This window comes from Artibeus jamaicensis, unplaced genomic scaffold, assembly GCF_021234435.1.
Source record: "Artibeus jamaicensis isolate MK-2021 breed Jamaican fruit bat unplaced genomic scaffold, CSHL_Jam_final scaffold_537, whole genome shotgun sequence".
NCBI classification, from domain to species: domain Eukaryota; kingdom Metazoa; phylum Chordata; class Mammalia; order Chiroptera; family Phyllostomidae; genus Artibeus; species Artibeus jamaicensis.
Window position 1 is genome coordinate 40,839,766 of NW_026522047.1, and position 16,010 is coordinate 40,855,775.

Consider the following 16,010-nt stretch of genomic DNA (forward strand, 5'->3'; position numbering starts at 1 on the left):
GCTTTTGTGAGGAGGCACAGTGTGTTTACCTATGCCTCCATCTTGGCCAGAAATCCCATCTCAACCATTTTTAAGTGTACAATTTAGTGGTATTAGGTACATTCATTCTGAGGTCCACTATCAGACACTTTTCATTTTCAGAATTCTCTGGGAATACACTGAAACCCTGATCTGACATAGACTTCCTTGCAGTACATACACACTGAGAATTCTAACATCTCACCTATTCCTGTGCTAAGAGGAGCCCTGTGTACAGGCTGGGGCTTCAGGGTCCCACTTCCCACTTTGGGGGTAAAAGCAGGGGTCCCTCTGAGTGCTGACCTCAAGCCCCATTATGAGGGAATGGGGCAGAGGGCGGGGCCTCCTATTGTCAAAAGTCACACATCAAAACCAAGCGGGATCCTACGGTGCACTCTAAGACGTCACAGTTGAGAGTTTTTAAATAGAGGGCACAGATCAACGGCGCTTCGCCCTGGGCTGACCCGGATCATAAGGCCCTCCTGTTCCGTCCAGTGTGCGGACAGAGGGCGCTCCGCGAGGAAACTGAGTCAGAACTTCCCGGTCCAGGGTGCGCACCCAAACGTGGCTGCCTAAGTGTGAACAGATGCCAGTACGCCAGACAGGGAGAGGGTTGGAGCCAACGTCCGGGGCAGTGGTCAGCTAAGCGTCCGGACTGCCTGTCACTCATGATACAGGGGGCGGGTTAGAGCACTGTCCACTCAAGGATTCAGGGCGGTGTGCCTGGAAGTCAAGGAGACAGAGGCGGGTCTCTGGAAATGGCCCAATCAGAAGCCCTAGACCTCGGAGTGCTCGAAAAAGATGTCCAATCAAGATTTCGGATTCCCAACAGTGTCCAATCAGAAACTCCGCGGAAAGGAGTGGACGTCGCTTTTGGCCGATCGAGGTGTTGCTACGCACCTGCCCGGCACCAGGCCCAGGTGCCTGGAACCCATAACTCTCTAGTTCCTGTACCGCCCGGAGGACCCTTTGAGAGCCCGGAGATGGTGAGTGCGCAGGGCCGGGTCTGGTTCGAGCCAGGCAGAATTCGCTGGAAGCGGCCGTGGGCCGGGGCTCCCCGCGCCCCCCAGGGTTTCGACCCTAGTTTTTCTGCTTTGGCCCCGGGTGGAGCCTGACGTGCAGTCTGGCCCGTGCGTGGGGTCCGGGGTCTTAGGACCTCAGAGTTGGGCGACTCAGATGCCCACAGCTACATCCACGGGGAGGGGAGCGAGTATCAGTCCTGATCGGCTCCTAACAGCGGCCAGTCTGCGGGGTGGGCGGGGAATCTGGGGAGACCTAGCTGGGGGAGCCATTGGGACGGATCCCCCTGGTACGTCCTCGGTCTCTAACCGACCGCGCGACCTCAATTATTACTTCTTGGAGGGACAGGGTTGTCAGCTGACTGGATTCTGGTGTTGAGGAGAAAAGATGGAAATGATTCGGGCTCCTGAAGGCAGAGAAACTAACGCAGAAGACTGGGAAAGGCCACCCACCTCTCAGGAGCCGCCTGCACTTGAGACTCACAGCAGGACACCAGCCTGTGTCCTTTGTGCAGGAAGCGGGTCAGAGTGCCGTGGTGCGGGGTCTCCGACGTGGTGGGAAGTCTGCCCTGGACCCCGGAGTCTGGAGTCAGCTATGTCTGTGTTCCAGTTCAGCCCTGCCCCTCCCTGGGTTTGTCACCTTGAAAAGATGTATTCACTCGTTGGAGCGTCAGTTTTTCGCTAAAGTTAAAATACTTTTTAATTAATAGAGCAGGAAAGTTCAAATATTTTCTAAGACGTGAGTTTCAGGGGGGAAAAAAGAAAGTGTCTTTCTTTTTTGTTAAACCTTTTTGTCTTTAACAAAAAAGGTTTTGTTAAACCTTCTTTTCAGATCCCCCTCCCCCCCCCCCCCCCCCCGTGTGTGTAGCTCATTTCTCAGGTCTGTGCCTTTGGGCGATAAGCAGTGGAATTCCCGAGTTTAGCCTTGAAATTCCTGCTGGGGAAAGGAATGTTAGAGCAACAGGGATAAACCTCCTGACACGGCAGCAGAGAAATGAATACATTTCTACAAAGCGTAGTAGGTGAACCTGTGAATTATAGAGATTCACCAAAATATCAGTTCTTTTCCTTGGCAGGGGGCAGAATTTGTGACTGTGGGTAAACTGCTGTTTGCTATTATCTGTAATACCCTTTACTTTAACCTACAGTAAGTTGATACTATCTAAGGAAGAGGTGGGGGTAAAGCGACTTTGTTCAGATAACTTTTCGTTACTGTCTGACATATTTGTCATTCCTGTCACTGACCTGCCCTTGGCTGCCCTGTCGTGAATTAACAAACAAGGTCCCACTTCAAAAATGCTCCTTTCAGTGGATTTAGTTGTCCAGGCCTCTGCTAATTCCATCAGGATTTACTGGCTTTAAAATTCTTGATTTGTGATAGGTGGGCCCCTCCCTTGTTCTTCAGAACATTTGGGCTTTTTGGATATTTGTTTTTCCTGTTAGATTTGTAAAATTAGTATTTTTCAAGTCCTGAGGAAAAAAATCTTGTTTGGAGATGTAATGCAATTTTATGAAAACTTTAGGTCTCTTTTGGAAGAGCTGATACCTTGGTAATGCCGAGTCCTCCTTTTTAAGGACATGTGCCTTCTCTCCATGCATTTCATTTTACTTTGTTACATTTCTTACTGTTTTACAACTCTTCCATTTGTTTTTTTTTATAGCCTTCTTTAGACTTGTTTAGTACTAATTAAATTTTGATTTTTTTTACCATAGTATATGCATTGTCATTTTAAAGTAAATTTTCCAACTTTCCATTAATTGAAATGGTAATGAACTGTATTTTTAAATTGAATTTTTACCCCGGATTTTTCTTAAAAATCTTATTCTGTGATTTTTTTTTTTTTGTTCTGTTCATGTCCTACATGTACAATTGACAGAGGTAGGCATAAAGACAAGGCTTTTTTCTTTTTTAGTTCTTGTACATTTGTTTTCTGCTGGGTCTAGATTGGCTCTAATATAATGTAATGTTGAGCAGAAAAGGGGTCCTGAGCATATTTGCTTTGTCCCTAATTGTTTTGGAGAAAACAACATCATACCATTTCAATGTTCTTTGTTATTTTTTGAACATTGTGTTATCAGTTTTCCTTTATTGGGTCACACATGTTACCATCTGTTCTCCAATGTAAGATATATGTCTTGAATATTATTAAATAGTTCCTAGCAACTCCTAAGATGATGACAGGCAAGGTATATAAATTGATTTTAGAGTTTTCTCTTTTATAATACAACATCAGTGTAGGAAATGCATATGACATTTGTACAGTCACCAGAAATATTAAAAAATAATTATCTGTGAGATGAAATTCAGCCCTAAATGTAGAACATGCTTTCACACCAGCTGCCCCACTTGAACTGAACCCCCGTGATAGGCCCCCTCACTCTGATGTATGTAACCAATATGTAGAATCATACATAGATACACATATACGTCTATTTGATATACATATATATTTTAAACAATTTAGGTATCAATTTGTAGTGTTATTTCAATGGGTTATTTTATTGTTCTTTACCTTGCAGCCAGTCATTCACATTTGTCTATGTCAATATCAACATGTACGCAAATACACACACAGTGACACATAGCCCCCTCCTGACCCCCTCATGGTGCCACATTTTTCTTCCTACTTATATTTGATTTGCTTGTGTGTTGTTTTCCTCCAAAAGAATTTAAGATCCACGAGGTGGAGAATTTTTTTGTTTGGTGCTCTAGCTCTAGTGCCTTCAGGTACAAGGACCCATGTCGCTGTAACCTTAATCGGTTGTACTAAATGAAAGAGCCACGTAAGGATGTAAGCACGGAGTAGGGTGCTTCTGTTGGCACTTCCCCATAGTGCCAAGCGAAACCGAGCTTATCTCCGTATCACACTGGGAAACAGCAGTTACAGTAACAAAACAGCTGTGAGTAAGGTGCGTGTCACAGATGCGCAAGTGTTCGGCATTTGTGTGGCATTACTCGTGGACCATTCTGCCTTTCCCCTTCTGGGAACCAGTTTTCATAACGTCTGCTTCACAGAGCTGATGTATGTGTTTAAAGGTCTTTGTAAAGGTTTTTGCATGCAACGGGTGCTCAGTGGTACATTTAAAAAAATGAATGTTGTAGAATATTAAATTATTTGATACTGGGTGTGTTTGGGAGTTCCTGTTTTAGTCAGCTGGGGCTGCTGTAGCAAAAATACCACAGACTGGGGGGGGGGGGCTTATAACCAGTAAACACTTATTTGTCACAGTTCTGGAAGCTGGGAAGTCCAAGATCAAGGCACAGATAGATTTGGTATCTGTTGAAGGCCAGCTTCCTGGTTCATAGACAGCTGTCTTTTCACGTGTCCTCTGGTGGTGGAAGAGTCCAGGGAGCTCTCTGGAGCCTCTGTTATAAGGGCACTAATTCCATTCATGAGGTCTAGGAGGATTCCTAGGATTCAGCGTTAGGTCATGCTCATGGCTGTGATTTATTGCAGCACAAGAATAATGCAGGGTCAGCCCAGGAGATAGGTGCCTGAGGCCAAGCACTAAGGAGAACAGGTACAGGGTCCCCTCTAGTGACATCACAAAGCAGCCCAGTGTGACAATACATTTGAAATGCCTGTCAGGCAGGGCAACTAATGAGAGACTTGGTTACAGAGTTTTTATTGGGACTTGTCATGCCGAAGTCTCCTTTCTGGCCTGATGCAAATGGTACATCCTCCCTGGAGCAGGTCTTTGGCAGAAGCCCTATTGTTTACATAAAAAGGAAGAGGGAGCCACTTGTATCAGGGTGCTGGAAACTCCCGACATCCGAGCTCCCATATGCCTGACCAGGGCCAACCTTGCAAGCAGGACATTCTGAGGATAAGGACTTTCAGGCCTCCTCCGCTAACACTTCTCGGACAAGGCGTCTTTATAGCAAAATTATTAGTGGGACCCTGTACGGTAGGATGAGACCCAACTGACATAGTGATTTTGGCTATCCCCTTAGGGGTCCTTCCTGGACCTGGCCAGTTCAAGTCAATCCCATTCGCTATAAAGGTCTTAGAAAGCCATTAAGGTGCAGGGGAGGGGGGCAGTCTTCTTCAAATACCTGTATTTTGTTTGTTTGTTTGTTTGTTTGTTTTTACCTGGCCCTGGGTATTAAGTCCCTGCACAACTCTGGCCAGTAAGTTGAATTTGACTTGAGTGCCTTATCCACAGATATGACGGTGTCCCGTGAGGACACATACCTGAGAAGTACAGTCCAGGTGGGCACCCTCAGCCCCATGTGACTCGGACCCCGGCTCCTGGGGTCTTCAGTGTTACGGATGAGATACGAGAAATTCACACGGACTACCGAGTCCGGTGGAGGAAAAGGGATGGCATGGCTCCTTTCTCCAGAGGAGAGCGCCCCAACCGTTGCTTTGACAGGCTTTTATTGGGTTCAGTTTACACAGGAATAAAGTTCGTCAATCATTGTCAGGCAGAAATGATTAAACAATAGATAACATTCAAAGAACTCTGAGGGCTTATTCTGAGTCAGGATCAGATGGTTAAAGGACCATAAAACTTTGGGGAAACAAACTCATTTCTGGCTTGGACCCTTATCATTTAAGTTGAGGGTGTTAGCAAAGCAGGCTTGACAGGATTTTATGCATTCTTTCTTAGGTCTGATTGCCCCAGGGAACCCGCCCTTTCCAGTACAGGGCTGTACCCACCTCCAGCATTTTTTCAGGCTTAAGTCAAGCAAGGGGAAGTAAGGCAGCCAAGAGAACAGGAGACTTCTTGCAGACAGAATGAGGATTCTGACTATGTCAAAGCTGAGGGGTGAGGGTCCATCACCCCCTTTTTCTACAGCGCCCCCAAGTCCTTCCCTGGGCCCCCCCCATGATCATGCCTGTCTTAGGTTGTCCCTCCCTTGAGGAATCTTATACATCATTGGCTAACCAATCAACCATTGGGGGCCAGGCAGGATGAAGTAAAAGGAGCAGAGGCAGTACCCTTGCCAAGGAGATAAGCTTTGTCTCCTTAGTGGCTTACGGACCAAAGATTGCTCACTCAACCTTAGCCATAGGGGGGTTACAGCTCCGGAAACCAGGCAGGGCAGTTCCCAACACCCTGGAAACACAGAGTTTGCAATAGTCAGGCACCCCAAGCAGGATGCATTGGTCAGGCAGCCAGGTCCCCAGGGCATGGCACCAGTTCGTTCACCTCACCAGTTGGACATGTTGGAGGTGATCTGTCAGCATGGAAGCTCCCAGCTGTGAAGGGACCAGCTTGATTTTACATGGTCCCATTGGAGAACAGGGCCTTAGTCACGGACAACTGTAAGTGACCCCACCAGATCCACTGGCATCTGTGAGGTTTTCACAGTTTGAGGTCTCACAGAGCGCTCCTCTGAACCATCCACATTCAAGAGTCGAAGTCCTGTTCCTGGAGCTTAACCCAGCTTTCAGGCCAGCACAGGGTGTACTGAGGCTGCAACAGCCCATCGTGGACATTTGGGTTTTAGCTCATGGTCAAATCCAGGAGGTCAGAATGCAGGCTGTGTGAATTCAGAATGCCATCAAACACTGCGGTCTTTCTTCTCAGTAGCAAAGCTGAGATGCTGCAAGGGCATACACCTGGGTTCCAAGTACAAGTGGCCGATGAGACTGACCTAAGCCCTTGTTGTTTTGTTTGTCTTAGAATCCAAACTGACCCACTGCTGGACAATCGTCAGCCTACACAGGTCATCAGAAATAGGTCTTCTTAAGAACTATTTAGCAAACTGGAAACTTTTACTTGTAATTCCAAAAATCGACTTCCCATGTAGATGTAGCCTGTTTTTATTGTTTTGTTTTGTTTTTTTTTACTTTGTTTTCTTCTTTTTTTAACCTAGGTAAAAATCATAGTAAAAAGCCATCAGTTATGGAGACCTAATCTTATTTCTAATACTGAGAGGCTAAATTCCATCCCACGTACCAGTGGCAGAAGCAAGGACGTGGCGTCGCACTGACACTTTCTTCTTTGCACGGACTGGGATGGCCCTTCGAGTGCCGATAGAACTGTAAGGCCACACCACTTGCCTCCGTTTTTGTCACACATGCAGATGCAGGAATGACAAATCAAAATCATTTCAAGTAAAAGTCTCCTCCCCCTTCATTCTCATTGCAATTCAGTCATACACTGTGTTAGTTTCCTAGGGCTCTATAACAAGTGGCCACAGTGGGGACTTGAAATTTTGTTCCCTCACAGTTCTGGAGGCTGGAGGTTGGAGATCAAGGTGTTGACAGGATCATGCTCCCTCAGGGCCCTCGAGGCCTCTGGGAGCCCTCCTTGTCCATTACCACATCCGGCAGCCTCGGCGTTTGTTGCTGTGGCAGCACAGTCTCTGCGTCCCTCTTCACGTGGCCGTTTTCCCTGGGCTTCTGGGAAGCCCACATGAGGGCATGTTCCTCTTCTGATAAGGACACCAGTCAGGTTTGGGCCCATTGTAGTGACTCCATCGTGACGTGATTACACCTGCGAAGATCCTATTTCCAAGTAAAACCATACTCACAGGTGCCAGGGGTTAGTATTTAAACATATCTTGTGTGGGGACAGTTGGATGCATATCAAGGCCCTAGTTACAAATTCAGTGTTTATAGGGATAAAATTACAGCTGCCGGGGAGGCCCTGGCCAGAACGCCAGGGTGGGTCAGGAGGCCACTGCAGCCCCAGCTGGCCGAGGGCTGCTTCCCTCTCCCCTTGGTTTATCTAAAGTTTTGCTCCACCCCTGAGGACTGATTTAACTTTTTTTCCCTCCTAATGAATGCAAACTTTTAGCACTTTTTGCCTATTCAAAGCTCAGCTTTGAGAAATTGGGGGTTCTTTGTTCTTTTTGCTAGAAGAGAGAACAAAACTCAAAGGCCCTACTAGGATGGCCTTTGTTTTTTTTGTGGTTGTTGTTTTCCTCCCGTCAGCTGTAGCTGGCAGGGCCAGAAGCAGCCCATCTATGCAGTAGCCAGCCCTCCTGGAGTCAGATCTGTCAACTTGACCTCCCACCAGAGAGCAGCTCAGCCACCCTTTCAAACCATGGGCAGCTCCATAGCCATCCAGGCACCAGAGTCCCATGTCCCATCCCCTCCCTCTTCATCCTTCCTCTTCCCAGTGTTTTTGCCATGTTTCGATGGGTCACGGCGTTCCAGCAAACCTACTTCTAATGTCTCAAAGACTGCTCCCAGGCCCTGCTATCAGGACTCTCACGATTCAGCATATAGTTGCGTTCATTACTATGATTTGTTACAACAAAAAGACATGGGCAAATCAGCAAGAGGAAAGGCACATGGGGAGAAAGCTGCAGGAAACCAGGGGCATGCTGTTGAGTCCTTTCCTAGTGGAGTCAGACAGAGTGCCCGCAGCAAGGAGTTGTAACAACATGTGAAGTGTCTACCAGGGAGGCTTGTTAGAGGCCCAGTGCCCAGGGATTTTACTGACAGCTGACGATGTGAGCATCACATGCCTAGCTGGTCTCCAACACCAGCCACCTGGTGGGAAATTAGGTGCTCAGTGCTGTTGTCTGCACAGTCAGTTTAGACACTGGGAGAAATATCAGTTCAGGTGGTGTGATACCTCTCATGACACTGGTCATGCTTCAGTCATTTCTAAAGATAAAAAGTTCAGGCCTGAGGTGTCAACTCTTCTTCTGCACAATGGGCAAGGGAGCTTTATGGGAGGAAATATGACAGATAACTGTCCCAACATCAATTCAGCCGACTTTGGGCCCTTCTGTCATTCCCCATACCAACAGCAGGAATAGTCCTACTTTGCTATTATGCTGTTGAATAGGTAAGTTCTGGCAGCAGAGTTGACTGAGTATTTTCTCCGTCCCCTGCTTGTGGATGTCAGAGTGTTGATATTCTTTTTTTAAAAACTAGGGCCTAATGGAAGCACGCAGCTCAGTGGTTCACGTGGGGCCCGGTGGGGCGGGGGAGGGAATGAGAGGCACTGAGAGCGCAGCCTCCTGGCTGGTTTGTGGGGAAGCAGCCTTCTCCTGGAATTTGAGATGAGGAAGGGCTTCCTTTGTGGGAAGGCACTGGCGAATCTTTTATGTGTTTTTTTTTTTAATCAAGGGCAGATTTACTGTTGGATGGTTTTGACTTCAGTTAACTCCTTGGCAAAAAGGCACTCTTAACCTTGTCCTCAAGGTCAGCAAGAATACTGTTGCGAGAAATTAAAAAAGACATATGCACCTATCTGTTCATTGCAGCATTGCTTACAATTGCCAAGATAGGGAAGCAATGTAAGTGTCCATTGGTAGACCAGTGGATAACAATGTTATGTACACACATACACAATTGAATGTGACTCAACCAAAAAAAGAGTGAAATCTTACCATTTGTGACCACATAGATGGAACTAAAGGGTATTATGCTAAGCAAAATAAGTCCGACACAGAAAGACAAATACCATACAATCTCATGTATATGTGGAATATAAAAAAATAAAGCAAGTGAACAAACAAAACAGACAAGACAGACACAGAGAACAAACTGACAGTTGCCAGATAGGAAGGGGGTTGGGGAGCCTGGGCAGAAGTGGGCCGAGATTAAGGAGTACAAACTGGCAGTTCCAGAACGGTCACAGGAGGTAAAGTCAGCACGGGGCGTGCAGGCGATACCATTGTAGTAACTGTGTGTGCTGTCAGGTGGGCACCTACCCGGGCGGTCGGTGCACAAGTTGTGTAAATGTCTGGTTACTGTGTCATACACCTCACACTAATATTGTGTCAACTGTAATTGAAAAATAAAATTATTTTTAAAACTTTAAAAGATTTTATTTATTTTTAGAGAAAGAGGAAGGGAGGGAGAAAGAGAGGGACAGAAACACTGATGTGAGAGAGAACCATTGATTAATTGTCTCTCGTATGTGTGGGACCAAACCTGCAGCCTGATTGGGAATAGAACTGGTGACCTTTTGATTTACAGGTCGATGCCCAACCAACTGAGCCACACTGGTCAGGTCTCAAAAAAAAAAAACCTTATAAAAACCGCTCATCCAGGTTTGACTTGGGCCCCATGTAGTACTGAGTGATGTGGTGGGCAGTGGAAAGGAGCCGAAGTTGATTGTATCACAAGGGATTGGTGGGGCATAAAGTGGCCCCACCAATTCCTTTAATTTCTTTAATGTCTGAGCCCTTTGGTTAGGGAACATCTTGATGTGGTTGCAGTAAAAATGTGGAGGTAAGTTCATTGTGTTAGTGGTGCTTTAAATCTATGAGGTCGTGAGTGTGGATATGGAATAAGAGGTTCTGATGTCGTAGTCATAGACTGGATGGTTAGGTGACCACAGAATCTTCTTTGAACTTCCTGTGAGTTGATCCTACTTGTTCAGTGCTACTTGCTCACCCATCCTCCTCCGCATACACTGGATGTTTCAGAACCCAGTGGTCTTTGAGGATGTGGCTGTGGACTTCACCCTGGAAGAGTGGGCTCTGCTGGATGCTGCTCAGAGGGAGCTCTACAGAGAAGTGATGCTGGAGACCTTCAGAAACCTGGCCTCAGTGGGTAAGAGTGACGTTGTTCCTTCACTTAGTTCCTTCTCACTTTAGAGAATGTGCATTTCTTGCATATCAAGACTGTTCCCAGACATGGAATGTGGAAAAGGTATACATTAAATAAAAAGACACTGTCATAACTGTCATAGAGCTAGAATCTAATAGAGAATGAGAATCTGTATATTAAACTGAGGTTTTATACACAGTTCTTTGTGTGTGAAGAACTGTCATCAGTGGATATGGGTGTTGTGGGTCATTAGGGGCCCAGTGAGGTTTGTTTTTGTCACATTGTGAGATTTGTACTGTTTATGAAACTGCTTACCATTTTGACCTTGTACTTGTTACTGGTGACGCCCTAGCAGAGTGTCTTCTCAGTGTCTTTTTTGGCTAACAGTTACCTTTATTCTTGTAAGATTTGTTCCCTTTCTGTTTTCAGATGATGAGACTCAATTTAAGGCCAATAGGTCAGTTTTTCAGCAGGATATTTATGGGAATAAAATATCCAAGGAAGATAAAATAACAAAATTTTCCAGAAATTCTTGGGTCTCCGTCTTAGGAAAAATTTGGGAGGAATTTTGTATTGAATATCTGCACTCAAACCCAGGGAGCTATCTGAGGTGAGTCGCATTCCAGAACAATATTAGTATGTTGTGAAATTCAAAAAGCAAACAAACCACAACCCATATAAGCCTCACTCAAATTTATTTACTCAGATTTTTACCAAAAAAAAAAAAATTCTTAAATGTGACATTAGGCCCTAACTGGTGTGTCTCAATTGGTTGCACATTGTCCTACAAAGGGAAAGGTAGTTGATTTGATTCCCAATCAGGGCACATGCCTGGGCTTGGGTTCGGTCCCTAGTCAGGGTGCATACAAGGTCCCTAGTCAGGGCGCAGCCAGTTGATGTTTCTCTCACACATGGATGTTTTTCTCCCTCCCTTCCACCTTTTCTTCCCTACTCTCTCTTAAAAAAAAATTTAAAAATGTGACCCAGATGTTGAGTGTTAGAAACGGTAGGAAAGAATTTGGAGAAAAGTCTGTTAAAGAAACACTGTTTTCAGAATGGCTGTGCTCAATCCATTCAGTGCATTTCACTTTAAAGCAAGTCAGGATAGAAAGCCAGCACATTCACTGAGATTGGTGAAAACGTAATTCTAATATTAATAAATATTAAGAAACCCATTATGAGTCAAACTATTATAACATGTTTCTCATTTTTTTAACAGAAACCATGTGGTGGAGAGACTCTGTGAAAATAATGATCAGTGTGGGGAAGGCTTAAGTGAGATTTCCAGTCTTAATCTGTATCAGAAAACTCTTCCTGAAGTAAGACAGTATGAGTGCAGCGCACACGCGGAAGTCTTCAGGCACCATACATCCGTCGGGAGGCACGTTGCCATTCACGCTGGACACAAACCATATCAATGTCAGGAGTGTGGGCGGGCCTACAGTTACTATTCACACCTCAGGGCGCATGTGAGAACCCACAAAGGGGAGAGGCCCTACGTGTGTAAGGTATGTGGGAAGACCTTTCCTCGTACTTCTTCCCTCAATCGGCATGTAAGGATCCATACTGCAGAAAAAACCTATGAATGCCAGCAGTGTGGGAAAGCCTTCATTGATGTTTCCAGCCTCACTAGTCACGTGAGAACGCACACTGGGGAGAAGCCCTATAAATGTAAGGAGTGTGGGAAAGCCTTCAGCTATTCCTCAACTTTTCGAAGACACATGATAACGCACACAGGAGAGAAGCCCTATAAGTGTGAGAAGTGTGGGGAGGTCTTCGGCTACTCCTCAACTTTTCGAAGACACATGATATCACACACTGGAGAAACACCACATAAGTGTGAGGAATGTGGAGAGGCCTTCAGTTACTTCTCAGCTTTTCGAAGACACGTGATAATGCACACGGGAGAGAAGCCCTATGACTGTAAACAGTGTGGGAAAACCTTCATCTATCTCCAGTCCTTCAGAAGACATGAAAGGATTCACACTGGAGAGAAACCTTATGAGTGCAAACAGTGTGGGAAAACCTTTGTTTACCCCCAGTCATTCCGCAGACACGAAAGGACTCACGGTGGAGAGAAACCCTATGCGTGTAACCAGTGTGGGAAAGCGTTCAGCCATCCCTCATCCTTCCGAGGACACATGAGAGTGCACACCGGAGAGAAGCCTTACGAATGCACTCAGTGTGCAAAAACATTCAACTGGCCCATTTCCTTACGAAAACATGTGAGAACGCACACTAGAGAGAAGCCCTATGAATGTAAACAGTGTGGAAAAGCCTTCGACTTGCCTGCTTGCTATCGAGAACATGTGAGAATGCATCCTGAAGACAAATCGTATGAATGCAAACTGTGCGGCAAAGCTTTCTATTGCCACATTTCCTTACAAAAACACATGAGGAGGCACACTGCCGAGAAACTCCATGAGTGCAAGCAGTGTGGGAAGGCGTTCAGCTGGCCCGAACTTCTGCAGCAGCATGTGAGAACGCACACTGCAGAGAAACCTTACGAGTGTAAGGAATGCGGCAAGGTCTTCAAGTGGCCATCCTCTTTACCGATACATATGAGAATGCACACAGGAGAGAGACCTTACGAGTGTCAGCAGTGCGGGAAAACCTTTAGCTGTTCCTCATCCTTCAGAAGACACATGAGGACGCACCCTGCAGAAACACAGTGCACATTTGAGGCAGGAAGTCCTCCTGCAAAGGAGTATGTGCGTGACGCTTCAGAACGTTCGCACCAGGAGAGAAATTCTGTGAAAGTCGTAAATGTGGTTTTGCCTTTGTGAGCACCTCATCATTAAATTGGACCCATAGGGCATGTATTTTCGGTTCTTCTGCAAATAAACATTTATGTGAAAAAAATAACTCTCCAAGTACTCTTAGCTACAGTAAACACAATAGCTAAGAGTTTCTGTTGTGTTTTTTTCCTTACATTTCAGTCTACAAGGCTTTTATCTTTAGTTTGTGGACTCATAGATGATTAAAAGTGTATTTTCAATATGTAAGTAGTTATAATTTCTTCTTTAAATTGTTCTTGGAACAATGACACTTTAGTATTTGTTGGACTTTGCCTACTGGCTTCATGTGGCAAGTACTGGGTATCACCCTTCATATATTTTCTACCTTATTCAGAGTCTTTATTTTTGGCCAGAGGAGCCTTATTCTATTTTTATTATAGTTTTTGTAATTATAATATTATGTGAGCTGTTGTTTGCATTTTTTTCTCATTGCTGTTTATTTTGCTTGTGATTAGGAATTGGACGGTAGGCATTCACAAGAGACAGTTAAGACCACAAGATAGTGAGTTTCAGATGGTTCTTTTGGATTGTGCTATGTCAACAATGTTGGAAACAACATCTCCCAGAATCCCTTCCCGTTATGATTCCATGTTCTAATTCACCAGTGGCCTAACCTGACATGAGTCTTGGGAGGCAGAATTGAAGAAGCCATTACTGAGTTTTTGGAACCACTTTATTTATTTTTTATTTTAAGTTTTTATTTATTTATTTTTAGAGGGGAAGGGAAGGAGAGAGGGAGAGAAATATTAATGCATGGTTGCGTCTCATGTGTCCCCTGCCGGGAACTGGCCCACAACCCAGGCATGTGCCCTGACTGGGAATCAAACCACAATCCTCTGGTTTGCAGACCCACACTCAATCCACTGAGCTACGCCAGCCAGGACTTGGAACCACTTTAAAGTGTGATGGAAAGATGCATAGGGACTTCTGGATACCAGATTGCAGCCCATTTCCCTGATTTCTTTTCCCTAGTAATCAAGAATATCAAAGGAATCGTCAAGTTCTTGATTTCCACATTTCTCAGAGGTATAGGTTTCCACAGATAGCTCCACAAGCTCTGAATCAAGGACCCACTTGTGTGGATAAATAATTCCAATCTGGATTTTTCTAGAAACTGTAAGGTGTCTTCTAGACTGTGAATTCAGACTCATGGTTCTTGACCTCTAATGCTATGATTCACCCTCTTCTCTGGAAGTTAACATAGTTTCATTTCTATGGTCCAATTTGTATTAGCAAACACTGTGTTCTTAATACTTTCAGTGGCTGGCTGATCCTGCATTCACCACAAAAACTACAGTGTTGCAGCAAAATAAAAGAACACTTGGGACTTTGTTAATCTGTTCCATTTTGAAATGTGTTGCTCACCCAGCTTGTCCTTGTGACAACAAATACCTTCCTCATATATTAGATTTTGGGAGATTTCTGTTGCACAGAACTAGATGCATTTCCATCACATAAATTTAGTTATGTTTATGTGTCATCAAAAACAATGTGTGTTTTATTTTCAAAGAAAATCTGTAGATATTTCTTAGAAATATTGTGTCTTCAAATCAGTTGTATACTATTTGTTTCCTTGGTCTGCTCTAACAAGGTACCACAGCTGGGTGGCTTGGGACAACAGAAAATTTTGTCTCGATGTTCTGTAGGCAGAAGTCCAAAATCACAGTTGGCAGGACCAGCCTCATCTGAAGGTGCCGTGGAAGCATCTGTTCCAGCTCTGTCCCAGCTTCTGGGAGTTCATTGGCTGGTAGCAGCTTACCTCTAACCTTCATGGGGCATTCTTCTCCCTGTGCGCATGCCTGTCTTGTAAGGACACCTCAACTGGGTTAGGGCCAACCCTTCTCCAGTATGACCCAATCTAGAACAAGGCCGTTGTCTCCCCATGACGCATCCCATTCTCCAGAGCCATCTAAATTTCTTTCCAAATATATTGGTATTTTTCACTCTAGTTTTCTAACCAGTAGTAGTTCTGCCAGATGAACTCCTGAATGATAATTGTCCTAGGATGTAATCCTTTAAATTGTGATCACTGATGTTGAAGGGAAAGCACAGACGACCCCAAAATGGCTTTCCAAAGTGTCTGCGATGTCATAGGTTCAGACCATGCCATCTTGTTAGTTTTCCAGTAGAACGCGAAGTGAAACTGCTATTGTGGCAAGGGTGTGAACACAATTTACATTTCAATGTAAAGTTATTCAATCTTCCTATCATTATTTCAGTAAAGCTTTGCTTCCAGATATTTGAACTGGCATCATTTTGTTTGCATAAAATAAATGTAAGCACCCACTAACCATTTCTGCATGGAAACTGTTGATCCTTTGTCAGTCTTAGAAAATCTCTTCCTTCTCTGACCTAGACAACCCCAGCACACAGATCATTTCTCCTTAATAAAAGGCGTGTTTTGCCTGATGTTAACTTGCAAACTGTGTGGCTTTTAAATTTATTGTAAATGTGAAAGTAACTATTAGCCCAATTTTGTTTATTACATGCTGCAATAAGCATTTTCATGCTCACAGATTTGGCCATTGGCTTGGGTAGGTTACCCAAGTGATGGATCTTCAAGTCCATTCTGGAGCTGACCTGGCTCTGATCCAAGCATGTCCACTCTGGGGCTGAAGTTTAACCAGCAGCACATTGGGGAAGGTCCTTCATGATGGATCACTCCAAGTATAGAGGAAAGCCAAATGTACAAACACATTTCAGGT

At 44.9% G+C, this 16,010-nt stretch overlaps 1 protein-coding gene across 2 annotated transcripts; it reads left to right on the plus strand.

Annotated features, from left to right (window-relative positions):
* The first annotated feature begins 884 nt into the window (after positions 1 to 884).
* ZNF555 (zinc finger protein 555) lies at positions 885 to 15,544 on the plus strand. 2 transcript variants are annotated; one of them, XM_037165324.2, is made up of 4 exons: positions 885 to 1,004; positions 10,384 to 10,510; positions 10,937 to 11,117; positions 11,727 to 15,544. In XM_037165324.2, the coding sequence occupies exons 1-4, from the start codon at positions 1,002 to 1,004 to the stop codon at positions 13,291 to 13,293; spliced, it is 1,878 nt and encodes a 625-aa protein (XP_037021219.2). In that variant the 5' UTR covers positions 885 to 1,001; the 3' UTR covers positions 13,294 to 15,544. The 2 variants fall into 2 exon arrangements, with proteins under 2 accessions (XP_037021219.2, XP_037021218.2); XM_037165323.2 differs by lacking the exon at positions 885 to 1,004 and having other exon boundaries at positions 10,375 to 10,510.
* The last annotated feature ends 466 nt before the right edge of the window (positions 15,545 to 16,010 follow it).